General features: G+C 43.9%; 11 protein-coding genes across 11 annotated transcripts; 5 read left to right on the top strand and 6 right to left on the bottom strand. All coding sequences in view use genetic code 12, as the record gives it.

The window, feature by feature from the left end:
• Nucleotides 1-303: 303 nt before the first annotated feature.
• On the top strand, nt 304-1,809 carry TAF60 (Taf60p; the record flags this gene model as incomplete). The annotated part of the gene is made up of 1 exon (XM_029034981.2): nt 304-1,809. The coding sequence occupies one exon, from the start codon at nt 304-306 to the stop codon at nt 1,807-1,809; it is 1,506 nt and encodes a 501-aa protein (XP_028890223.2).
• A 23-nt stretch (nt 1,810-1,832) lies between these two features.
• Nucleotides 1,833-4,208, bottom strand: CJI96_0000736 (uncharacterized protein; the record flags this gene model as incomplete). The annotated part of the gene is made up of 1 exon (XM_029034963.2): nt 1,833-4,208. The coding sequence occupies one exon, from the start codon at nt 4,206-4,208 to the stop codon at nt 1,833-1,835; it is 2,376 nt and encodes a 791-aa protein (XP_028890205.2).
• A 134-nt stretch (nt 4,209-4,342) lies between these two features.
• Nucleotides 4,343-7,831, bottom strand: FUN31 (serine/threonine protein kinase; the record flags this gene model as incomplete). The annotated part of the gene is made up of 1 exon (XM_029034961.2): nt 4,343-7,831. The coding sequence occupies one exon, from the start codon at nt 7,829-7,831 to the stop codon at nt 4,343-4,345; it is 3,489 nt and encodes a 1,162-aa protein (XP_028890203.2).
• Nucleotides 7,832-8,507: 676 nt separating this feature from the next.
• On the bottom strand, nt 8,508-10,565 carry CJI96_0000734 (uncharacterized protein; the record flags this gene model as incomplete). Its single annotated transcript, XM_029034960.2, has 1 exon — nt 8,508-10,565. The coding sequence occupies one exon, from the start codon at nt 10,563-10,565 to the stop codon at nt 8,508-8,510; it is 2,058 nt and encodes a 685-aa protein (XP_028890202.2).
• An 817-nt stretch (nt 10,566-11,382) lies between these two features.
• CJI96_0000733 (uncharacterized protein) lies at nt 11,383-12,597 on the top strand (the record flags this gene model as incomplete). The annotated part of the gene is made up of 1 exon (XM_029034959.2): nt 11,383-12,597. One exon carries the CDS (start codon nt 11,383-11,385, stop codon nt 12,595-12,597), a length of 1,215 nt encoding a protein of 404 aa, XP_028890201.2.
• A 52-nt stretch (nt 12,598-12,649) lies between these two features.
• Nucleotides 12,650-13,576, bottom strand: CJI96_0000732 (N-acetylglucosaminylphosphatidylinositol deacetylase; the record flags this gene model as incomplete). Its single annotated transcript, XM_029034958.2, has 1 exon — nt 12,650-13,576. One exon carries the CDS (start codon nt 13,574-13,576, stop codon nt 12,650-12,652), a length of 927 nt encoding a protein of 308 aa, XP_028890200.2.
• Nucleotides 13,577-13,796: 220 nt separating this feature from the next.
• CJI96_0000731 (uncharacterized protein) lies at nt 13,797-14,723 on the bottom strand (the record flags this gene model as incomplete). Its single annotated transcript, XM_029034957.2, has 1 exon — nt 13,797-14,723. One exon carries the CDS (start codon nt 14,721-14,723, stop codon nt 13,797-13,799), a length of 927 nt encoding a protein of 308 aa, XP_028890199.1.
• Nucleotides 14,724-14,858: 135 nt separating this feature from the next.
• On the bottom strand, nt 14,859-17,879 carry CAT8 (DNA-binding transcription factor CAT8; the record flags this gene model as incomplete). Its single annotated transcript, XM_029034956.2, has 1 exon — nt 14,859-17,879. The coding sequence occupies one exon, from the start codon at nt 17,877-17,879 to the stop codon at nt 14,859-14,861; it is 3,021 nt and encodes a 1,006-aa protein (XP_028890198.2).
• Nucleotides 17,880-18,602: 723 nt separating this feature from the next.
• NTG1 (bifunctional N-glycosylase/AP lyase) lies at nt 18,603-19,733 on the top strand (the record flags this gene model as incomplete). The annotated part of the gene is made up of 1 exon (XM_029034955.2): nt 18,603-19,733. One exon carries the CDS (start codon nt 18,603-18,605, stop codon nt 19,731-19,733), a length of 1,131 nt encoding a protein of 376 aa, XP_028890197.2.
• A 631-nt stretch (nt 19,734-20,364) lies between these two features.
• On the top strand, nt 20,365-21,090 carry CJI96_0000728 (RNA exonuclease; the record flags this gene model as incomplete). The annotated part of the gene is made up of 1 exon (XM_029034954.2): nt 20,365-21,090. One exon carries the CDS (start codon nt 20,365-20,367, stop codon nt 21,088-21,090), a length of 726 nt encoding a protein of 241 aa, XP_028890196.2.
• A 577-nt stretch (nt 21,091-21,667) lies between these two features.
• Nucleotides 21,668-24,016, top strand: CCR4 (CCR4-NOT core exoribonuclease subunit CCR4; the record flags this gene model as incomplete). Its single annotated transcript, XM_029034953.2, has 1 exon — nt 21,668-24,016. One exon carries the CDS (start codon nt 21,668-21,670, stop codon nt 24,014-24,016), a length of 2,349 nt encoding a protein of 782 aa, XP_028890195.2.
• Between the last annotated feature and the right edge of the window lie 190 nt (nt 24,017-24,206).

Here is a 24,206-nt window from a genome sequence, read left to right as displayed (position 1 = left end):
GCTTTCATCCGTTGTTGGGTATGTTTGGCCTACTTGGCTCCTAATTCTGTCGACCATATGTATGAGCTACTCTTATCCTTTACTATAGAAAAAGTACTCGCATCCATTCTTCTAGGCGTAAAATTAACTCGTAGATATCTAACCTGCCCCGGCAACGAAAGTTTGCCCTTTTTGGACTGGCCACTCTTGTTTCTTCCATGCACCGTTGACTTTGCAGTATTTCCAACATAAAACGTCCTGCATGTCTACGTCTATAGACTCACCTCAGAACAACACTTTAGCTAAGCGAATATTACAACAAGTATGGACTCAGCAGCCAAAATCCCCCTTTCCCATACTCTTTGGTCTCCACATGATACAGTAAAGGATGCTGCTGAACTATTGGGTATCACACTTCCAGATGATGCCGCGAAGAACTTGGCGATGGATGTAGAGTATAGAATCCATGAGATTCTTGAGACTGCAATCAAGTTCATGCGTCATTCGAAGAGAAAGCTTCTTTCCACGAGTGACATAAATCATGCCCTAAAAGTCTTGAACATAGAGCCTCTCTTTGGCTATGATCAGTCTCAGCCGTTGGTGTATAAAGAAGCTCTTTCTGGCGCAGGTGGGCAAACGTTATATTATATCGACGATAACGAAATAGAGTTTGAAAAATTGATAAACCAAGAGCTTCCGAGAGTTCCCAGACAAACCACCTTCACCGCTCATTGGTTGGCAATTGAGGGCGTGCAGCCTATGATTCCACAGAATCCATTGGCCTCAGAAATCAAAAGCTTGCCCTCTGTTGTGAGAGGCGCAACATCATCGGTGTACGGTAATGATTTGCTACTGTCATCGGGACTGAATTCTGGCTCTTCTGAGGACTCCAAGGATCCTAATACCAGACAGAAAACAAAGAAGGGTGACAAGGATGTGGAAGTTAAACCCCTCGTTAAACATACGCTTTCCAAAGAGCTTCAGCTTTACTTCAACAAAATTGTTGAGGTACTCATATCCACAGAACCAGAAAAGGAGACTTTTAAGGATGCAGCGTTGAACTCTCTACGTACTGATCCCGGTTTGCACCAACTCGTACCATACTTCATTCAATTCGTTGCAGAACAAGTGACAAATCAATTAAGAAACATTGAGCTATTGATTACTTTGCTAGAGGTAATCTCCGCCTTGTGTGATAATAAAACTTTGTTCTTAGACCCTTACGTCCATGCGCTCGTGCCCTGCATTCTCACCCTCTTGCTAGCCAAAAGGGTCGGACCGCCAGTTCCTGAAAACGCTGATGACGATGCAGTTCTTGAAATAATCAAGGGACAATTTGCTGTGAGACAATTTGCGTCCCTTCTTTTACAGCACATAATCGACTCTTTTGGCTCCTCATACTCCACACTCAAACCTCGTGTAACCCGTACATTCTTGAGGGCTTTGTTGGATTCTTCAAAACCTTTGGGAACGCACTACGGCGCTCTTCTTGGCATAGAGAAGTTAGGTACGGAAGTTATAAGACTTGTGTTGGTGGGAAATGTAAAAATGTGGTACAAACAAGTGATAGAGAACGACAAGAAACGGACTGTTGAGACTAACATCCTCAAGGAAAAGGTCATTGAGGTGTTGGAGAAGTTGAAGATCGAGGACACACCTCTGAAAGATGCGAGTGCCATGGATGTCGATTCTCAAGATCCAAGCGACACGGTCAAGGAGAAATTAAAAGAAAGAATCGGAGAGCCATTGGCAAACGATCTTCTTAAAAGACCTGATGCAAAGAGTATTTGTCGGGGGATTTTTATTGGTGAAGCGAATATTGAAATATAATGAATGCTTTGGTAACCTACATCTCATCTCTTTCGTCCTCGACTGTACGTTTTTATAGGGCGATTGGACGCCCTTGCAAGTAGTTTTTCGAAATCCGAATCCGAATCTGAGTCATTTCTGCCCATATGATCTGAGTCAGCATCCGTTGCTTCGCCGTCATTATCTAGTGCACTCTGGTTCGGCTGTAAAATAGGAACACTACGACCTTCGAAAGTTATCGAGACAGGCGTTTTGGTATCTTGAATTGTATCCACAGTTGCCGTACCGTAATCTTGTTTTGATCGCTTCCTGCCTTGCACAGGGCGACCTGGAGATCCCTGTAAAGTTGCCTTCATAAATGGATTCCTAAGGTTGTCAGGCTTAATCAAGTCTTCATCAGGCTTTGTTGGTGAGGATGTTATCATCGAGGGTGAGCTTTGGATTACCTGCCGCTCAGACGGATGCAGAAACAAATGTGACGATTTGTCCGAAGAGCCATACACTGGAGAACTGAACACTTTAGTCTCTGTGTCAAGCGGCGGAGCTAACTGAGATAGCTTTTGCTGAACTAGAGACGTTCTTTTCGTCGAGTCGGGAACAATGATCTCTGCTTTTTCTAAAGGAACATTCTGAGGAGTTGCCATGATAACATCTCGTATTCGCTTCGCTGACGGTGTAGCTTGAATCAAAGTGACATCATTGACAGTCTTTTGAAAAGAGTCTGACAGCGTTTTGCTTGTCAAGAAAGAACCGTTCATAACCTTGCTCCTTCGTGCATCAGCGAAAATGAGTGAGGTGGATTTGTCGTTCTCCGCCAGATCGTCTTTATTACGGATCGACATATCGACTTGTCTCTTTTTCAAATTCTTAGAGCCCAAGTTTGATTTGGTTCTTTTTAACGAAAAAGCAGGTTTCTCAGTATCTTCGCTGATTGATGTCCTGGCTTTTCGAAGAATGGGGGTATGGTCTCTTGGCAAGAGGATTTTCTTGAACCTTGATGGCTTTCCCTTCTCCGAGAGTGTCGAGTCTTCGCTCTTGGATGTTTTAATGGTTGAGGAATCATATGGACTCTCATCACCATTGTTTTTCGAGGACCTAATCTTGGGTACCTTAAAATTAGGTTGCAGCTCCTTCACCTTTTCAATTACAAATTTGACAATCCGAGGTAACTTGTCATTAAAGAATGGCACAAAGACGTACGCGAGAAATCCATACATGCTGTCATCCTTCTTCTGTTTGAGTTTCCCAGTGACAACGTCCCATATACTCATCTGGTCGACAAGAAATATTAGCGAGTAGAAAATTGATGTTTCGGTAATTGAATTATTTTGCAATCCAACTTGTGAATCATTCTCGTGGACTCCCACACCCAAGAAGGTAGGCACTATTTTTTTGATAGCTTTGGACTTCTTGCGAACGAGAGAAGGCTTGTGTGTCTTCTTCTGAACTTCCTCTTGCTTCTTCAAGCTTCTCCTTAAAAACTTGGTCTCGTCGACCCCCCAGTTCAAAAGAATCTGCATGATCACCAATATTTGAAGCTGAGCTTCTCTGCGCTTTAGATCAAAGATTACATTCTGTCTATTCTCATCAGATGCCGCACCCAAAAAGTGTCTTCTCAAAAGCTGCTCCCGGTTTTCAGCCTCATATTTACAAATAGTCAAATGCTCCATGTTCCTGTTTTCTGAATCAAGACCATACCTCAGTCTATGCCTTCGATTGAGGCCCTCGGGGCTCAAGTAGACTGACAATAAACTCTCTTCCAATTCTTTTGAGTTTTTACCACACATATTTCGTAGACGCGTTAAGGTGGTTTTGGGGAAATATGAAAGTGGCGTGGACAAGGAGTAAAGAATGCTATAGTAGCGTGACTGAAGAAAATTGACGGGGTCGGTCTCACTTTGGGGAGATAATTCGGTAACAACTATGTGACGGCTCGTGACCGGGGAAAGATGCGACGAAGGAGGCTTCATCGAGAATCCTGATAGATTCGGAGGTCCAACGGACGATAGTCGTGGATTTGTGGTCCAGTTTTCTATAAATTCTTGCTTCGATAAGCTTGAAATGAAGGTTTCAGCGGTATACTGGAGCCTGTTGGCCGTCTCAGTGGATGAGAAGACGAATAGCTCGTAGGCATATGGAGACGGTAGAATTCTATTAATTATACCAAAGCGTGTAGAGCTTAATGAATCTATGACCTGTACAAAGTATGCAGTTGATGTATCAGCAGTGACAGAGCTCAATTGTTTGCTGAAGAACACCTTTCGAAGTAGTATATCGTGATGTAGTAGCGTGCGGATGCTGGGGTTTGCTATGGGTCGAAGAATGGTGAAAGAAATCGGTTTGTCACCCGTTTGCAGAATCAATTGGACTTCAGCAGATTGCGAACTATTTTGAGATCCATTTTGGTCGACATCTTCCATGGGCAAGCAACTGGTGGATTCGTAGTATCTCGATGGAGCGCGTCCTCAGCACGCGAATTGTCTTCGTTTGGTGCGTGTGAACCTGCACATAAACTCATTGCATAGTTGAGCGGAGTAGAGATTCCAGACAAGATTCAAATATCAAGCCACTTATCTTCAATAATGTCTGTGATGGTTGGGCGCAAGTTTATGTCTCTCACTAAGATTTTTTTGATAAGAGCCAATGATGCGTCGCTAAGCACATATGGGACGCGCAAGTCGCCTTCCATAATCTCATCGACGTTGTAGAAGGGATTCTCCTTATAAATCATGGTGTAGAGCAAGATTCCCAATGCCCAAATATCTTGTGGTTTTCCCTCGTACTTTTCACCTCTCAACACCTCGGGTGAAGCGTAGTCAATGGTACCCACAAAAACATCAAATGGCCCCAGTCTCACGTAGCCAGCGCTACCAAAATCTATCAATTTGATGATGCCTCGCTCATCGACGATGACATTTTCGTCCTTAATGTCTCTATGAACAATGCCGTTCTTATGTAGATGGTAAATGGCATTGACGATCTGCGTAAAAATATATTGACATTCAATTTCGCTCATGTCTTTTTTGACCTCGATGTAGTCAAAGAGATCTATCGCAGGAGGGTCTCCAAAAATTGGCGTCTCCAAGTAGTAATAGTTGGGATCTTCAAAGTAGTCAATGATTCGCATTATGTTTGGATGTGGCTCGTTGTTAAGTGTGGCCATAACTTGAATTTCGGACGGAATTGTGCCTAATTGGCGATCTCTAACCCATGTGTCGACCAAAATTCTTTGCTTGTCGATACACTTGATAATGATTTGATAAGCATGATCTTCTTTGTGCTCAGCAAGAACAACCTTCCCATAGGCACCTTCACCGAGCTTCTTCAAAACCTTAAACTCATCAAATTTCTTAGTGCGGCGCTTTGCACCCACGGCTTTCGGCCATTCTTTGGAAAGCTTCATCTTTTGACTCAAAACATCATTTTCAATCCTCAACAACTCCTCCTCGGTAAAATGATGACAACGCTGGTCCGTAGACGTTTCGGTATATGACGACGGTTCTGAGTCAACACCATCAATTCTATCTCTATCATTACTTGACTCCGAGCCCTGGCTTTTCCCCGTTGATGCGGCGCGGTAGGCGTATAGATTACTCCGCTCCAGCGTGCTGCGTTCATAGTTGTGATCCATGTAAGTTACAGGTATTGAAAACGTACTCGCCTTTTTTGGTCTTCTCGTACTGTTGGCACGACTAATTTCCAGACTTGTGGACCCAAGTTCAATGAGATCATTTTCGTTCTCCGGAAAGAGACGAAGTTGAGATGGTAAATCGTTGTTCAAAACATCCGAATTACTTCTTTGCTTAGGACTACTACTCAACGACTTCGAAGAAGTACTTCTTGTGAGTTTGTCGAGTTCACTTGCGATGTCTTTGGAATGCCTTGAGTAGGTTACCCACAAAACAAACACATCATTCAGAATGACACGAAGTTGAACGTCTATGCAGAGTTTCTTTCCATCTCTGTGGACGCCGGCAATACCTTTAGACTTGAAAAAGAGCTCTTCCATAGTCAACTCCCCCTTTGATCTGTGTTTTAGTACGGCATCATATTTTCTGAAGAAATGTTCGGGAAGGACTAAACCAGGGACAATACTGATGGGCTCAGCTTGGTCTCTTAAACCAGCATTGAGAATTTTTGAAAAATCCGGAATAATTTCATCTATGCTGTGATTTAAAATCTCCTCTGATGACTTTCCAAATAAATTGTTTGCAATTGCGTTGTTGCTAGAGAGTATCTCGTAGTCACCAAACCTGACAACAAACATACCTGCTATGTAAGGCATGGAATGGACCTTGAGCTTGATCTCGTATTTGTTATCATCAATCTCAAGCGGATAAGATGTGACAGCACAAGGGATATTGTCATCTCGGACTTGTAAAGTGAAGTATCGAATTCTGTTGATTTTATTACTGTCTCGATAATCACAGTCATCAGTTTCGCGTTCGTGGCTAGCAGCCAGAGACGCAAGTTCCTGATCTAAAGTTTCTGAAATATCCTTCAAAGATTTCTCCAGGTCATGCCAATGAGGATTGACGAGCTTTCCTGCTATTTCTTGCACTGACATTAGCCCATAGTGAGCCTGTGGATATGAACTTTTATCACACAGAACCACGATGTCGAAAGCATCACACGGAATTTGCTCAAACATGCAGATTATCAAGTTTCCTCTCTTTTTTGCCCACATGGATGTCCAAGCAAAATCATGATCCGCTTGACGCGATATGGCAATTATTTCTCCAGCAAAGATGATAGACAGCTTGGTGAAACCCTCATTTTCTACAGAGGTGGTCATTGCTTTGGTCAATTTTTCTGTAACGAAGTACCTGAATTGTGGTGCAATAAGATCCATCAATGTGAGGTTCTTGATCATACTTTTCAGTACACCAAACATCAAGCAAGCCAAATCATTTGCGGCCTTCAACTTCCACGGATTGGTGTCCTCCACCGTGAAAACGGATTGCGGTGAAGAATGTTTCCCCAGTGAGAGAACATGAAATGGTCGGCTTCCTGCTGAAGAGGTCTGGGGCAGATTGATGCTGTTTAACAAGTTCAATGATGTAGTAGATGCAGTAGGTATAGGTGCAGACAGTGCCGCCGTGTCGGGGGTGTTTGAGCTCAAAAGCGAAGTGGTCAGGGAGGCAGATTCGACAAAAGGAGTAGCCAAGGCGAGGAGAAGTTTTGACTTCAACATATTTTGCTTTGTCTTCAAGTCATGTTCCCCTGACGAAAGGGACAAGTCGTGAAGTGTCGATGCTATCTCTGTGTTATTGTCAAGTTCTGATGTATCGTTTTCAAGAAGCAGAATGAGATCTTTGAGGTCGTCACTCAACATTGTGTCACTAGGTGAAGAAATCTCTTTGAGTATTTTCGCCTCTTCTTGTTTCCAGGACGAATATTTATTGTTGATGGGGGACCTCTCCTGCCTGATCAGTCCAGCAGAACTTAATCTCGAGATGGGTAAGCTATCTGCTCGCGACATCTTGGGCCTGAAAAGCGCCGATAATGCGGCAGAAGAAGCATCTGAACGTATATTACAACGGTCAGGATGAAGATGACGATCGGAGTGAAGTAGTATGCTTTCACCGCTTGCGTTCCTAGAAGCGTCATGGTAAATCTTACGGGCAGACAGAGAACGGAAACCATTCTCTCCTTTCCTATCGTCCGGAACAGTGAGTTCTGACGCGCCATCTTCCTCGTCACTGTTGTTTGGGGCCTCATGATTCATGGCCCTAAACCATTTTGGCCTCTCCTTCAAAATTTCCAAAGACCTTTTCAAAACATTGAGCCGGAGAGCTAAGGAGTTGGGCGACAAATGCGCATATGAATAGGAGTGGGAGTTTTCGATGGGGAACTGTAAAACACTATTGATGTTTGTGAAGTCTGTTTGATTGGAAGCTGTTCTCGATAGCAGTGGATTTAGCTTCGAAGAAGAGGTTATTATTGAGGGAGGTTTCTTCCCCACACTTGACCTTCGTGGATTGTCAAAATCTTCCTCTAGATGGAATAGCGGCTGCTGTCTCTTGCTTTGGGAGTGCATCATTGGCGGCCAGGGATGAGGAGAAGAAATTCAACTAAATGTTCGACTTCGATCTGTAGCCAAATTTTGGTTATGGGGTAACCTGACAGCTCAAACCTAGTTGATTCGTTCTTAAACCGATTAAAAATATATGTATAATTGTATAACGCTTTATGTAACTGTTAAAGCTGGGTGTATTGCGTCGCCAGCCTTCCCAGCAGTTGGATTCCTACAGATCTTGAGAGGGTCAAGTGCAGGATGATTTACTAATTGGACCAGACAATGTGGTGATTTCGTAAATCTGTTAAGGGGATAAGGTGTGAATTCTGCTTTTTAGATAGTGTATATCGAAGTTCAAGATGATGCCTTCGTTAACTGATGCTGAATGTAGCTTGTTATCTACGGCTGATAGACTTGTCGTGTTGCACGAGGTTATCGCACGGCTCTACGGAGGAGTGTGTAACTGACGCATCACACTAAGACTATTCGCAGGCACATTATTGTCTTTACTGATCCCAATGGAGCCGTTTTCACCGTGAGATAACTCGAGATAACAAGCTGGTGCTGACTGATTTTGATATTCTCAAAAGGTAAATTGCCTTTAGTAAAAAGCTTCGTCATATTCTTCAGCCTTGTCACGGCTGTCTTACTAACACGCCTCACACATCTAGACCATTCGCAGCCACGCCCAAATGCATTCTCAAAGTCGGAAGTCTTGAACTTGCTCGTCCAAATCGCTAAGATCGCTGTTCATAATTAAGGAATTACTATTGAAAGCAGCCAACCCCGGCGTCTCACCTTCTCCGTACAAAATAGCTGGTGTTTGTCTGGAACTTGTAACGGGTGTGGCAGTGTAACTCAGAAGTGGTGTATCAGTAGCCAGCCTCAGATAAGTAGGAGGGCTCAATGCCCTGACATCCTCGTACATGGGAGGTACTTCATCGTCCCAAGCTATCCCAAGTCCTGATCTCTCCGTGACATTCATCTTGAATTGCATTCTTAATACACGAGCAGCTCCAGTGGGAACACCAACCTGGGTTTCCCTTACATTCATTGTCGAATTAATGGAAGTTGACGAGTCGATAGGGGTTAGACTGTCGCCCTGGGCCTTTTGCCTAGCAACATGAATGAGTTCCTCGGCAACGACAACCTCCACAACCAAAAGATGGTTGACGAACACGCCTAAAGCAGGGTCGTCAATATCACACGATATGTTGGCTCCATTACGTAAACCTTCTTGTGTCTCGTCTTGCTTAGGATCAGTAGAAGAAGCTTGCGTGACATGTCTTTGCATTCCCGTCGAGCACTCCATGGCCGAGATCTCTGCAACAAGCTCAATACGTCCTTTACCCAGAAAGTCGGATTTCCAGCCTGACTTTATTTCGCCATGGGAAACAACTCTTAGCTCGTCAAGATAGAGCTCTTCTTGTGGCATCCCTGAATCTGACAGTCTTCTATTTGTGGACAGGGGACGTAAATCATCAACTGTCGTGCGATGATTATTAGTGAATGGATGACTGGGCATAGGTCTTATTCTGTCGGCCTGAGAGGGCGTATTTGCTGACCCGCTCGCATTTGCATTGGAAGGTGATTGTGTTCCAGGGCTCGTTGGTGTCGCTCTAAGACGAGAAAAGTCCAGATCAAAATTTAGAGCCTCGTCAATAGGTCTATTGGGTACACCTTCGTCGATCTCAGGCTGTTCATCGATATCACGATTTCCAGATTCAGTAGCTTCGATGGCTGCCGCTGCGTCTGCAGCTCTAAACATCTGTGAAGGAGGTGTCTCAAGACGCATCGAAGTTTGTACTGTCAGATGATGAAGACCCGAGGTCTTATTTTCTTGTAATCCTGACTTTAGTCTGCTGAGTTGAGCTTGCCTTTGCAGCTCCTTCGTGAGTTGTAATTTATTTTCATGCTTCGAACAGACAGACGCACGTACTTTGGTGTTTTCCTCTAACTTCCACGTGAGTTTTCTCATTCGCCAGCGCCGGTCTTGTTTTGAACTCACGATATTATTTAATCGTAGCTCAATGGGAAACGTTGACTTCGGATATATGACGTTCGGCAACACAGCGCTGGCAGTTACATCAGTAGGAGGAAATACTCGAAGAGAGTTTCGATCTGGGCCTCGTAGAATAGACCTCAGCACACACAATGGTAGCAGAGCAGTGATTTTCTTTGATCCGGCCACAGCCACTGCTATAATGTCGTACTTTATATATGAGTGTGACTGGTTGGTGCCTAATTTTGTGGATGCGGCGAGCAGACCAGGAAGAAGATGTGAAAAGGGATAGGCGTGGATCCCAACAGCGAAAGTAGCAGGCTCAATTAAAACATCCCACCTGGCCAAAGTGTTTCGCTTTGTAGCACATGATTTACATGACGCCACCGATCCCGATGGAATCTGGAAAGGCTTGGTGTAGCGCATAGTCTGAACAAGCAGAAGCGTCACCGAGGTGAGCTCAACTTCAGAGTCTGTACCAACACTTCCCACTGAAGATACCGGAGTGAGAGAGTCTGGAGTTTTCTTGGGACTGTCGGTGCCTCTCTGGTAAGGGAGCACCTCCATGCGTAGCACGCCAGAAACAATGGAGCCGGACGATTCATGAGGCTGACCATACAAGACGACAGGAGGAGATTCTAAAGTTATCGAAAGCTTCACACGAGGGCTCTTGATATTGGACGCCAGCGTCCTCGGGGAAAGTGGAGGCCTCGTCTTCTCAGAGTTGTGATTGAGCACTCTGGAGAGAAGAGTCATATTGTAAACTGTAGTCTGAAATAGAAGACGACTAGTCTTTACTCTTTTTTTTTTTTTTTTTTTGAAGCTCAGGCAAGTATTAGTCCTGGAACGTTTGTTTCACCGTGTTAATGCAAAAGGTGGGGTGGAGATGGGCACTGCACTTGTATATGTACCAGGGATAATGAGCTGAGACCTGTCTGAGAAGCGGCATACCGTCTGTCTCATTCGCAACGTGCCGAACAAATGAATGCACGGAAGTCAAAATAAGTAGGTGCCAGTATTGGAAAATGAATGCAAGGCTTTGAAAATTAAGTGACGTAATATGAGAATACACTTTGACTGAACTTGAAGAAACAGCTTGAAGTTCAATGAGATATGTGGGATGGAAACGAATTTGCAACTTTCGCGAAGATGCTCCTTCGTGAGTTCTCCCCAAAGCTAATTCATGTGGCCCGTATGAGTCGAGATTCAAGTTGCGCTTATCATCACTGGGATATCCGAAGTGATATTTTGTTAATTATCATTGTCATTATTTTTGGAAATGCTAGTGAAAAACATATGTTTTCTTTCACTCTTTGTCATGCATACTCAGTGAATTGTGGCATACTCACTGTGGCTCTTCTCGGGGCATATTTTTGAAAAGACAAGAAATAATGTAATAGATCATCACGGCTTGGTAGAATGAACCAAGAAGAATGTCTTCTTGACTTCTTTCTAGAAGCGATTATTTGAGTTTAATTCTCCAAGGTTTTTGACCTACTTGTTGCAGCCATCTGCCAGAATCCTGCACTCCTGATCACATAGTAAACAGGAAGGGCATTCTTGTTCAACCACCATGACGAAACAACACGTTGTGCTTGATAATGGTTCCTACGAGATAAAAGCTGGATTCAATACACTGGATTCGCCGCTCGTCATTCAAAACGCCTTGGCCAAAGCTCGTGATGGTGTCATATACGTCGGCAACGACTATCTCTCACATACAAACCTTTATTCTGGGATTAACTTCAGGCGACCCCACGATCTGGGCCACTTGACCTCCTGGGAGGTTGAGAAGACTTTATGGGACTATACATTTGATCAGCTATCTCCTCAAAAGGAGCTTGACCTACTGAATATTCACTTGACCCTCACAGAGACACCCTTTCAGCTTCCTCAACTATCTATGAACACAGACCTCATTGTATTTGAGGAATACGGATTTGGCGAATACTATAGGTGCATACCTCAATCTTTGATTCCTTGGAACGGTGGAGACAAACCTCTAGATTTTACAATCGTTGTCGATTGCGGATTCAGCTCGACTTGGGTAGTTCCAGTCTTATATCAGGTTCCGTATTGGAAAGGCATAAAAAAGCTCCCCATTGGCGGTCGTCACCTCAACGGGCTACTAAGGGAAACAACTTCCTTCAGGCATTACGATATTACAGATGAGCCCATTCTTTTAAATACACTCAAGGAAAAGACTATGTTCGTCGCTGATAATTTTGGAGCTGCTTTGAATAAGAAGCTTAAATACAAGTGTGAATTTGTCCTTCCAGACTTCAAAACCACGTTCACAGGTTACGTCAAATCGGAGGATCAAAGTCCCAGTGCTGATGCGCAAACCTTGAAGTTGTTTGATGAAAGATTTACTATTCCTGAGTCCTACTTTCATCCAGAGATAATGCTTGATAATAATAGTCTTTCGAACTCACCAATGATTCAGAATGCAAATTTCAAGAGTCTAACGGACTTGGTGGTGGAATCAATTTACTCCTGTCCAGAAGCTGCTAGACCTTTGCTTCTGGCCAATATAAATATCGTGGGTGGTAGCAGCTACATACCTAACCTCCCTGAGCGTCTAATTGCCGAACTCAAAAAGGAGCTCCCTGTCAATTGGGAAGTAAGGAGCCTTCCGCAAAACCGCAAGCTCAATGAAGTGGCATGGTATGGTGGTGCGTCTTTAGTCAACGACAATCTTTTTGAAGAGATCTCCATCTCGAAGCAAGATTATTTCGAGCATGGTGCAAACTGGTGTCAAAAACAGTTTGGTTTCAAAAACTTCTGATGAAATGATGTATTGATTTCTAATCTATAATGCTATATGAAGTGATCATGAACTATATCACTTGTATTAAAAGGTTATATGTGAGGTACCTACTAAATAGTAGCCACCCGTAGCGGAACCATACCATTTGGGAAAAGTGTCCGTATGCCATAGCAGCATATGACACACTTAGCATGTTCAAGTCAGAGTAAAATCTTATCGATGGAACTTTTTCACGAGATACCTGATTGAAAAAGCTGACGTTCACGTTCAACTTTAAGAGGTTGTTCAAAAAATGCTTCGAGATCAAGTCCACAAACAACTCAACATTGGAAAGAAGAGTGAATGAATACTTCTCCCAGAAATTTAGGGTCCTAAGCACGTAAAGCTTATTTTGTGCGGATCTTCTCCTAAGCGCGTTGGCATAGAAGTCTCGGGCTCCGTGATATAATGATATATGATTTGGATGATTGGATACTCCCTGTTCATCGAAGGTAATGAGTGTTGCCTGTGAATCCTTGATGATTTTATTTAAACTAGCGCTGATATCCACTGTATCCCACTGAACGTTCATCCCATCTGCGTACTTCTCCAAGATCGTTACGCTGGATTCGGGAATTCCCAATATTCTCGCCGATCTTTTAAGCTCTTCTGATCTGATACCACCAAAAGAAGGATCCACCGCATCTCCCTTAGAGAAACAAATCAAATGGACGCGATTGTTGTGCTTCTTCTTTGAAAGTTCTAATAGTGACGGTGCAAAGAACATAACCTCGTCATCCGGATGCCCTATGATATAATACACATTGCTGTTTGTGATTGGCTGTGGACTCGGTGACGTGAGTGAACTGTATGGGTATGCTGTGGTTTGGAAGCGGTTGGATTGAATCTCCTTACTCTCGTACTTGAGGGAAAGCTGGGGAACGGCAGTAGAGAGAATAACCCATACAATGAACGAAAAGCCCACAAGCTTGAAGATGAATTTGGGAATATTAATCATGAATTGTAGTCTAGTGAAGGTTGTCAGGGTTTATTCGGCTAATGTGATTATGAAAAGCGTTGGTCTGGTGGTGCAGACTGATGAATACCTAATTTTTGGGGATTTCTCTAACAGTGCGGCTATGGTTCGCAGCCATAATAAGCAGCACGAATTCAGTGGACCGTAAGTATACAAAGTCTGCTCTCTATACTACAAACACCGTCTATTTATAAGCTTGTCTTCACCTTTTCTTCATGAAGCTATAGCCTGTGCTCCACGCGATATCGACCGTAGTCTTTTCTCTGTCCCAACCGAGATCACGCTCAAAATCCTCAATGATATTATCTTCGAATTTTTGTAAACTATTCTTACCGTGCGCTTCAGCGTAGTTGTGGGCGGCGCCAAAAGTCTGAACGTATTTGGCGAAATCAGACAATGAAATGCCGGACCTTTGCAACTCAAGGTCGTCTTCATGAAAATTCATTCCAAATTCAGCGTTGGTTTTCTTGATCTTGATCTCTGTAAAAAGATCTTCAGGGATCTTGTTGTCCACTTCCACAAGTAAGTCTCTGAGAATGTTACGCCCTGGTTGCTCCCAATACCGGCCAAACCAATTAGGATCGTCGTATGCGTACTTTCTGTAAATCTTGTTAGCCTTTTCACATATCTCTTTTGAGTCTCGATTTTGACTTGAATCATTAAATCCAATAAATACAGGGTCAATGTAGTACCAGTATGCTAAAGTTCCTCCTGGTTTCAAGTACTTCGCAGCAGATCTAAAAAACTTGTCAAAGTCGCCGAACCAGTGAATACATTGGGCAGCTGTAAGCAAATCAAGCAGTTCTTTCTCTATTTGGAGGTTGTCTACAGAGCTGACCTCGAAATCAATCCTCGAAAAATCGGAAACTCCCAATTGCTTGAGTCTAACCTCCTTCAACTCATTGGCAGTCTTAATCATTGCAGGGGACAAATCAATGCCACGAACATGGTTCGAAATTTTTAGCAACGGGAACGTTGCCACTGCAGTGCCGCATCCTAGATCAACTGTCTCTTGGACATGTCTGCTTTCAATGTAATTCGCCAAGATGTCATAAAAGGACGAGGGATAGTGGGGACGAAACGATTCGTAGTTCAGGGAGCGGAAGCCTATTTTAGCAAATGTTGACATGCCAGTGGCCTCTTGAAAGTGACTTCAAAGAAGTATTGCTACATGGGGTCTACCCCATATTATACGGTATGTGGTCCACCATTAATACCCGCACTACATACCCTATACCTCGGATCTCGGTACCAAGACGCCGAACTACCAACCAAACGAGAATGCGCCGCCTTCTTCACCTGCACGGTCACTCATCTGGTCATCCTCCATCGGGAAATCGGCGTCTGCGTTCTCATTAAGGAAAGGCACTAATCCGAGGGATCCGTCGGCGGCAAAATCTGTGGTCGTGAGCTGATTGCTATAGTTCGTAGTAAATGGATTAAAATGTAAAAGCTCTTCAAGGGTTTCCTCATTCGATGAGCCATTGGAGTCACTATTCGAGTTAGCGAGATCCATCGTGCTGTAATCGTTTGAAAATGAGAGGCTTGCCTGATCAACGGGCTCTGCCTTTAAAGCGGATAGAGCCAGCATTTGATTAGAGCTATTGCCATTAGCATTTGCATTTTCTTGCACGTTGGTATACGCGGAATCTCGTATCACAGCTTGCTTGATTATTGGTCTTTCCAGCATGACCTTCTTTCTCAAATTGTTACTACCTTTCAATGACGGCGTAATGCCTAGTATGCACATTATTGATAGTTCGAGGAGTTTGGTGGAGTTGACAGTTAGTCCACCAGGGATATGCTTGTCGACCTCGCGATTGAACTCTGCAAGCGTATCCAAAAGAAGGTTCTTCAGATTCTGATGAAGCGAACCACCCTTAATAAAATCTAGGGAGCCCTTTGCGACAAGCAAAGCAAAGCGAGCCTGCTCTCGTGGTATGTTTAGTGGTAAAGGCATCATGTAGGACGTTTTGGAAAACATATTTTTCATCACTTCAAGAATCTGAATAGATGACTGCTGGATCATGGTCATGCTGGAAATAACGCTGGCCACGTCTCTTTGCTTCAGAGCAAGTCTCTCTTTCATTGATAAGCCAACATTGTGATGATAGCCAAACTTTGATATTATGGGCAAATAGATCAACACTTTGGCATGGTAGTACAAGAATATCATCACCAACTGATGACTACTGTATATGCTCCAGTTAGTGCCTTCCATGCCACCATTGAGTTTATTGTTTGATTGATCTCGTAGTGAGAATCCGTTGACATCAATATCAAACTTCAACTCTGAAGGAAGGTCTCTTCTCCAACATTCGAGTATCCTGTCCTTTTCCAATGCAACTTCTGTGATATCGATATCACCAGATCTTGTGAAGATAGAATCCATGATGTTGCCTAACACCTTACAATATTGCATGAGACAAAGAGCTCCTTTAGCAACCTTACCGAAGATGGTCAATTTGGTGTTGTTAACGATCAAAATATTCTCATGATCTCTATCATCTTCGTTATCGTCGCTTTTACCGCTGAATGGCATCGCGCATTCAATCTCGTAGTCCTTTAGAAGTCTTGGGATACCCAAATTCAATGATGCATACGCATCAAGACAGTAGATGCACCAAAAAATAATACGACGCTCACCTTGCATGAAGTTCTGTAGGTGCACGTTATTCATATCTCTACCATTCAATCCCAAAACTGCAGCGGGACATCTATGCAAACGAAGTTGCTGAGCCATTGAAATAACACGGCCACGAAGTTCGTAACAAGTAGTGACATCCCCAATAGCAAGGCAGTACTGAAGTGCTAGCGCAAGAATCTGTAGTGATTGTAGAGAGCAGAACTTTGTGATGATGCAATTTGGTTTGATGAACTCATGAATTAATTTATCGTAGCGACTAAGCATGGTCACTTTGGAGTGTAACCGGCTTTGGTCCTCACATTTCATGAGTTCAAATTTCTGAGATAGGATACCAAACGACAACACGAGTACCATCAAAGCACCAACTTTCTCAGTCAGTTCATATGAGTACTCATAGGTAGGCTCAATTGATCGGTCATCAAAGATCTCAGTGAGCTTTAGGTAGTTTTTGAGAAAAACGCTTTTGTTAACCAAGGGCGTTATACAACCCCAGTCCTTGAAGTATAGGGTAAGAAGTTGATCAGTTTCTGTTCTGGGGGGTAGACCAATAAGATCTAGAAACTTGACGGCGTCAGTATGTGAAAGGGTGGTGATATTAGTTCTGTCCATAATAAGTGACATCAAGTGATCTTCCTCAGTCGCATTTGACTGATGAAATGACAGGGAATCAAGTGTCTCTTTGAGGGACGCGATGGCATTTGCTGTTATTATGGCTGGCCTTGAGCCATAGCCATATACTTGGCATACCTTAGCTAGGAGCGTGGGAATAAAGAGGGTCTCTTCCGTACTTCTAGGAATCGAGGCTGCTAGAAGTTGGGTCAAAATTTGTTGCTTGTTTTCGTCTTCCAACTTCTGCTGCTCCGAATTTTTCACTTTGTGCATTTGCTCAATGGCAGTTGCTGCTGCGAAAGCACCAGGAGCTGGTCTGGTCTCTCCATTTGAAAAACCTATGAACAGACTTATAGAGGATAGACCAGGTTCGTGCATGAACAGAGGATCCTCTAGACTCAATAAGCTGTGTGTATCGTCATCATCCCCGCTAAGCACTGATGGCGGAACAGACACAGTCCCCGACTCACCATACACTGAGCCTGCTAGGGAGACGGGTCTTTCATGTAGAGCGTTGTTGCCTGAACAACAAGCACAGCCATCGCCATGTGTATGGGTATGTAAAACGGAATGTGGATTCAGAAGACTTGAAGCAGCCCTGGGTTCACTCGTTCTGGGGCTATCCAGATCGGTATCGGATCTACCGTTCGTCGTTTCCCCCACGGATGAATTGATCGCCAACTGTTCATCCCGAATGTCAAGGAGGCCCTGAAGTTTTGTATTCTCGGCTTCAAGTTGACGGATTCTTTCTTCAAGTTTTTCAGTATATCCCTTGGGAAATGCTCTTCTGGATAGCTTATCAGATACAACACACTTGATACCGACAGCAGCGCAGGCAGAACAGGCGGGCCGCTTCCCATCGCACTTAGACTTCTTTGCCCGACATCTGTCACAAGCTTGAGCTATTCTAGGGACAGAAGTTCCAGGTGCTGTGATGGTTTTCAGCGGGTCAAGGTGGGTTTTAGACTTCTTTCCCTTCGATCTTTTCGCATCCGAACCCTTTGGTGGTTCAAGGGCTTCAGGAGACATACAGCTGTGGAGACAACTTCAACTAATCAAAGTCAACAAATACAGAAGGTTCAGAATTCACAATTGTCAAAAGTGAAAAATTACAAGATTCAAAGGATCAAAGTCAAGACGAGAATGCTCTCGTCTACCAGTGTGCACAAGAGCATAACCCGTTGTGAGAAGGTAAATTTCGCTGCACATGCACGAGATATGACTCAAGGTGAGTATGGTCTCCCACTATCGCACAAATAGGAACACCTCGGTTACTAATTCTCACCAGGGATGCGCCAACATGGGTTACAGAGAGTTCTGAATTATGAGGTGTAGATATTATCAAAACGCTCGATAGAAATAAAAATCTCGAGAGTCTCTAGTAAAACTGTTTCATTTCGTGAACCCACCCTCCTGTCTTTTTTGGGAGTCTGTCGGGTCAAGGGGTCTGCCATTTCGCAGCCATTGTGAGGCTGGTCGGTCCAATGGGAATCGTAAACTCCCTGACCTGTGAAGATGAGACGTTTGTGAATTTTGGAAAAATCAATTTGTGATCCCCATATCGCCGAATCACCAGGTTTTGTGTGATTCTCTCGATGCAACCCCACGGTATTCGGACTTCGTTTATGTTGGTCGAGAGAGATTTCACTGCATTTGTGCAGAATGGCTTCTGCGCAGCGTAGTACAATATAAGCACAGCTATCAGCTCGATGTGGCAAAATAGCTACCGATCTATTTGTTTAAACTCTGAGCATGCCCATCAAGCGTGTAGTGGCAAAAGCAGGTGTAGAGAAGCTTGTGAAGCGAAGAAGGTCTCTGAGAATCATAGCTAAGCTCGAGGTGACAAGAGTTGGAGAGGTGAAAATTGAGAGCCACCCTTCAACAGTCAAGGAAGAGACACCAGACGAGGTCATACAAGAGGTGGTGAAGGAAGAAGCTAAGAAAGAATTTAAACAGGAAGTCAGAAACCATGTTCAGGAGACCGTTGAAATCGTTCTGGGAGACACAATCTCGCCTATTAACGGGACGTGTTTCTCCACAGTCACGGATGATGATTTAGCTGAAGGACAGCCCAAAAACTGGCTGGCGATATATAATGAGGTTGTGAAGATGCGAGGCAAAATCCTCACACCTGTGGACTCGATGGGATGTGAGAAAATGCCCGATACACTTTCACCAAAGCTTCTGGAGAGACAGCCTCGCCTCTATAGGTTTCAGCTTCTCATCCTGCTCATGCTTTCCTCACAAACCAAGGACGAAATTAACTACGAGGCGACGCAAAGAATGAAGGAGTACTTTATTTCCAAAGGTTTCCCTGATGGTGTGTGTATCGAGGCCATTCGAGCCTCTACAGAGACAGAAATTGATGGGCTCATTCAGAGGGTCGGTTTCCACCGCCGTAAGGCAATGTACATTAAGAGAGCGTGTGAAATTCTTGCTGAAAAACACAATGGAGATATTCCGAAACTGATAGAGGAAGTGGTGGAACTTCCTGGTGTGGGTCCGAAAATGGGACATCTTTTGCTTCAGTTTGGTTGGGGGGTTAACAGTGGTATAGGCGTGGACGTACACATTCACCGGCTCGCACAAAAATGGGGTTGGGTCAAAAAGACTGATAAGCCCGAAGTTACAAGGCTAGAGCTCGAACTGTGGTTGCCTCGCAGGCTTTGGGCACAGGTGAACCCTCTACTTGTTGGCTTTGGGCAGACGGTTTGCAACTCCCAGGGTTCCAACTGTGACGTGTGTAGCTTGGCCACCAAGGGTTTATGTAAGGGTGTCGATAGAAAGCTCCTCAAGGGTCCAATAAGCGAGAAAAGGCTAGAGAAACTACGTCGTCAGCGTGCGGATTTGCTGCCATTAGTGAGTGTGATGCTGGACTGCTGAACTCTCCTGGGAGAAGAAAATAATCTTGCAGCCATCGGCGTTTCGCGACTCGGCGTTACAATGTTGCTGTAAATTGTGCGATGCGGCTATTGTAAAACCATTGCCTCATGTCACCTTATAATATAAACTGTCCCAGCTATTTGCCACTGTCAATTGGTTGATGCTAGGATCTCGTGGAACAGAGCTTTTAGTAAAGGCAAATGTTTCATGTCTGCGGGTATTCCATTCCATCTCTAGCTGTCGAGTCGAGCTGACGCCTCCAATATACCCCCACACTTCGGTACCCATTCCGAAGGACTTCGATGCATTGGCTTATCGCAATTGGGCTCAATTTGAGAGGACATCTCCTGAAGCATTCTCCGTCATGTCTTATAACTTACTTTCGCAGCATTATGTCTGGAAACAGGTATTTGAGTATCTAGATCCTCGATTCCTAGACTGGCCTCATTACAGATTTCCTTTAATCAACAGGATCATCGAACAGCTACCGTGCGATATCATGTGTTTTCAAGAACTAGAGTGCCTGGTGTATCAACATGAATGGCGGAAAAACTTTCCCGTAAAAAACTATGAACTGGTTTACTTTCGAAAACCCCAGCCGGCGTACTGGGGTACCCGGCCACCTGAGTTCATGGACGGCGTTGCTATTTTTATCAATAAAGATAGATTTGATCTACTTAAATCCCACAAGGTCAACTTCGGTCACTACGTCTCGACACATACCGACCGTTTTCAAATTACTGAGGACATGAAGTCTCGATTGATTCCTCGAAACACGGTTGCCGTTCTCGTGAAGCTTCGCGATAAGCTAACGAAAAAGATTCTATATGTCACGAACACACATTTGTACTGGCTGCCCGCATTTAATGATGTAAAATTGATGCAGACTAAGCTCTTGCTAAATGAATTATCAAGGTTCACTGAAGAATGTGACGAGGAAAATCCGTGCATACTTATGTGCGGTGACTTCAATTCTACGCCTACATCGTCCGTTTACAAACTTCTTTCCAGGGGGATCGTGAGACTTTCTTCAGAGAAGGACCTAGCTGATTACTACTATGGTGAAAAACTAGACGGCGAGAGTATCTCTAATGATGTGCTTCGCAATCAGTTCTCTTTAGTGCCAGCCTATGGGCCTCTTCTCGACGACTCATTCTCTGAAAAGCTTGACTTTACCAGCTATACTAAAAGTCTCACTGCAGTTTTGGACCACATATGGTTCTCGAAATCAAATTTGGCAGCTACCAAGGTTTTGGGTAAAGTTGATGAAAGCTACAGTATGAACGCTGCCGGATTTCCTGATCGGCAATTTCCATCTGATCACATTCCACTCATATCTGAAATAAAGTATCTCTGACCTCCGCGATCCTCAACAATTTCGCAGCCACTCGCAATTCACCCAGTCACCCATTTGCTTGATAACATCAACTGGCACAACACAATTACTCTAAGAACAGTTTAATAAACGTGCAACATGGTCCTCGGTTCACTATAAATAATAAGAAGTAGTTACAGGAGACTACTTCATCTCTATCAACGGTGTTATGGTAGTCGTGTCGCACACAGCTTGTAACGTGACCTGCAACGAAAACTGCACCTCTAGATGTTCACTTCTCCTACAAGCCTTCAATCCTTATCAATTTGAACCGATCGAAGCATTCGTGTGTGAATTCAACCGATTTCGGAAGACTGTTGACTGCGAAACTACTAAGCGAATCACATCCCGTTTTGTGGTGTCGAAATTCACCAATCTCATCCTCGTACAGTTTTTCTTTTTCAACAAAGAGTCGACGCCAACCACTGAGCGGCAAAAAATCAAACATATTCTAGCGGTCTTCTTTGATCCAGGAATTGCTTTTAAGTTGCTTTTTTGGGGGCTCGCTGCGGTTCTTGTGTTAGATATTTAACAGTGAGGATAGTTCGAGTTATTGGCGATGAACCCAAACCAAAAGCTTCAGCCAAATCTGCAACCAGGGATCCCTTCACAGCAGATTTTGCTTCAGCAGTTGCAACAGGGCCAACCTCAGTCTCAGCCTCAATCCAATACCTCTGGGTCATCATATCCTGATGGTTTATACCAGGAAAATCAGTACTATCAAAGAAATGGCAACTCATTCAACCTGGCCCCAGGGCCGGGTTTCTTCCCACCTCAACATTTCCAACAGAATCAAGGGCAGGCGCAGGGAGATCAGTTCCGCCAGAATATCCAACAACCCCCTAATTTGAATCCGCAGAAGTTCATGAATCAGCAGGTCAACATGTTGCAATCACAGCAGCCACAACAGCCCCAACTGCAACCTGCGCAAAGTCAACAGCAATCCCTGCAAGTCCAACAGCCTGGGCAAGCTCTGAGCGTACCGATCTCCGCTGGAGGGTTTCAGCCTTCTGTGCCCAAAGTGAATGCAATCAACGTTGATGATCCCAACACCATATACTGGCAACATCAAGCTCAGTTGTGCCAACTATCTCGAAGCGAGGACATTCCTCACTTTTATGCCAAACAATATGCCCAAAACTCGAGGAAAAACAAGAATCCCTATAACGAAGTTAAGACTGTCTCGTTGATCGAGGCTACCAAGACAATTGTGAACGCGTTGAAGGAACAGGAGAAGCAGCAACTCGCTGCTCAAACCCCCAACACGCCTGCAGCGTTAATGAGAAATAAAAAGATGGATTTGGAAGAAGACGAGGAACAGAGGCTCATGGCAAGGACTCATGGTAAGCAATTGTGGTGCCATTTGGATATGTCTGGTCAGGGTTTATTGAACATCCTGCCAAAGTTGTTTAGATATGACTTCTTGGAAAGTCTTTATTTGAATCACAATAAGCTTACAACGATTCCAAAACAGATCAAAGAGTTACGGGGGTTGAGAGTGTTGGATTTATCTCACAATAGAATCACCGAAGTTCCTCCAGAGTTGGGTCTCTGTTATAACTTGCGTTATCTTTACCTTTTTGACAATAACATCAAAACATTACCTATTGAGTTCAGAAACTTGATAGAGTTGTTATTCTTGGGTATTGAAGGCAATCCAATTGATTTGAAGATCGCAAACTTGGTTGCAGAGAGGGGTCCCAAAGCCCTCATCAATTACTTCAGGGACATGGAACCTACGTACTCAGAACCTAAGCCAAGATCATGGCTTTTGTTGACAGAGGATGGAGAGATCATCGATCCTGTCACGAATCCAGGAGCGTACTCGGAAGATCACGCTGATAAGGGTACTTCGGAGACGTTCACATTGATGTCCTACAATACTTTGTGTCAGCACTATGCCACCACAAAGTTGTATCTGTACACACCTTCTTGGGCGTTGGATTGGGAGCATAGAAAGAATGCATTAAAAGAAGAAATCCTTGGTCTCGCAACCGACGTTATCTGTTTGCAAGAGGTTGAAACAAGAACATTTCAAGAGTTTTGGATGCCAATCTTGCATGAAGTTGGATACAAGGGTTTCTTTTTCAGTAAGACAAGATCTAAGACCATGGGTGAAGTTGAATCGAAGAAAGTCGATGGTTGCGCTACATTTTTCCGTGCTAACAAGTTCCAATTCATACAGAAGCAGAACTTCGAATACAACACTGTGTGCATGGGCTCTGACAAGTATAAAAAGACCAAAGATTTGTTCAACAGATTTATGAACAAGGACCATATTGCTTTGATTGTGCAACTACAGCATATAGAGACAGGCGAAAAGATCAATTTGGTAAACACTCACTTGCATTGGGACCCAGCCTTCAATGATGTCAAAGCGTTGCAAGTTGGTATTCTTTTAGAAGAGTTGCTGGGCGTGATCAAGAAGTTCAATGGAACTTCAAGTCAAGAAGAGGTGAAAAACTCTTCAGTAATAATTTGTGGTGATTTCAATTCTACCAGATCGAGTGCTGTGTATCAATTGTTTTCTACTGGTTCTGTTTCAAAACACGAAGACTTGGAAGGCAAAGACTATGGTAAGTTTACGGACGAAGGTTTCCATCACTCGTTTAAGTTGAAGTCTGCTTACGACCATATCGCAGGGGATTTCCCTTTCACCAATTACACCCCAACATTCACCGACGTCATAGACTACATCTGGTACACCACTTCAACTTTACAAGTACAGGGATTACTCGGAAAAGCCGACGAAGAGTACATGAGTCATCACATTGGTATTCCAAACGCGCATTTCGCTTCTGACCATATCCCACTTGTGACTAAGTTCAAGTTGCGTAAGAAGGGTGCATCGGCCAAGAAACCTGATTTCAAGCCGGATTTCAAAGGCGGCTCCTCGAGAAAGACGTGATGGAGGTGAGAAATGCTTCCAAAGTTGAGAGTGCCAGATGAAGAGGTTGGATGGCCAAGCCATCCTCAGTGTATTTTAGTAATAAACTGAAGTTTTATAATGCAACCTTTGTAGAGCGTTTCGCGACCTAGTCCGAGAACAATAGAGTGGAGGCGGTGGGGCACCTCGCATGAGTATCCTGCGAAAGTCT

This window comes from Candidozyma auris, chromosome 1, assembly GCF_003013715.1.
Source record: "Candidozyma auris chromosome 1, complete sequence".
In the NCBI taxonomy this organism is placed as follows: domain Eukaryota; kingdom Fungi; phylum Ascomycota; class Pichiomycetes; order Serinales; family Metschnikowiaceae; genus Candidozyma; species Candidozyma auris.
This window is presented reverse-complemented; position numbering and strand designations above follow the sequence as displayed.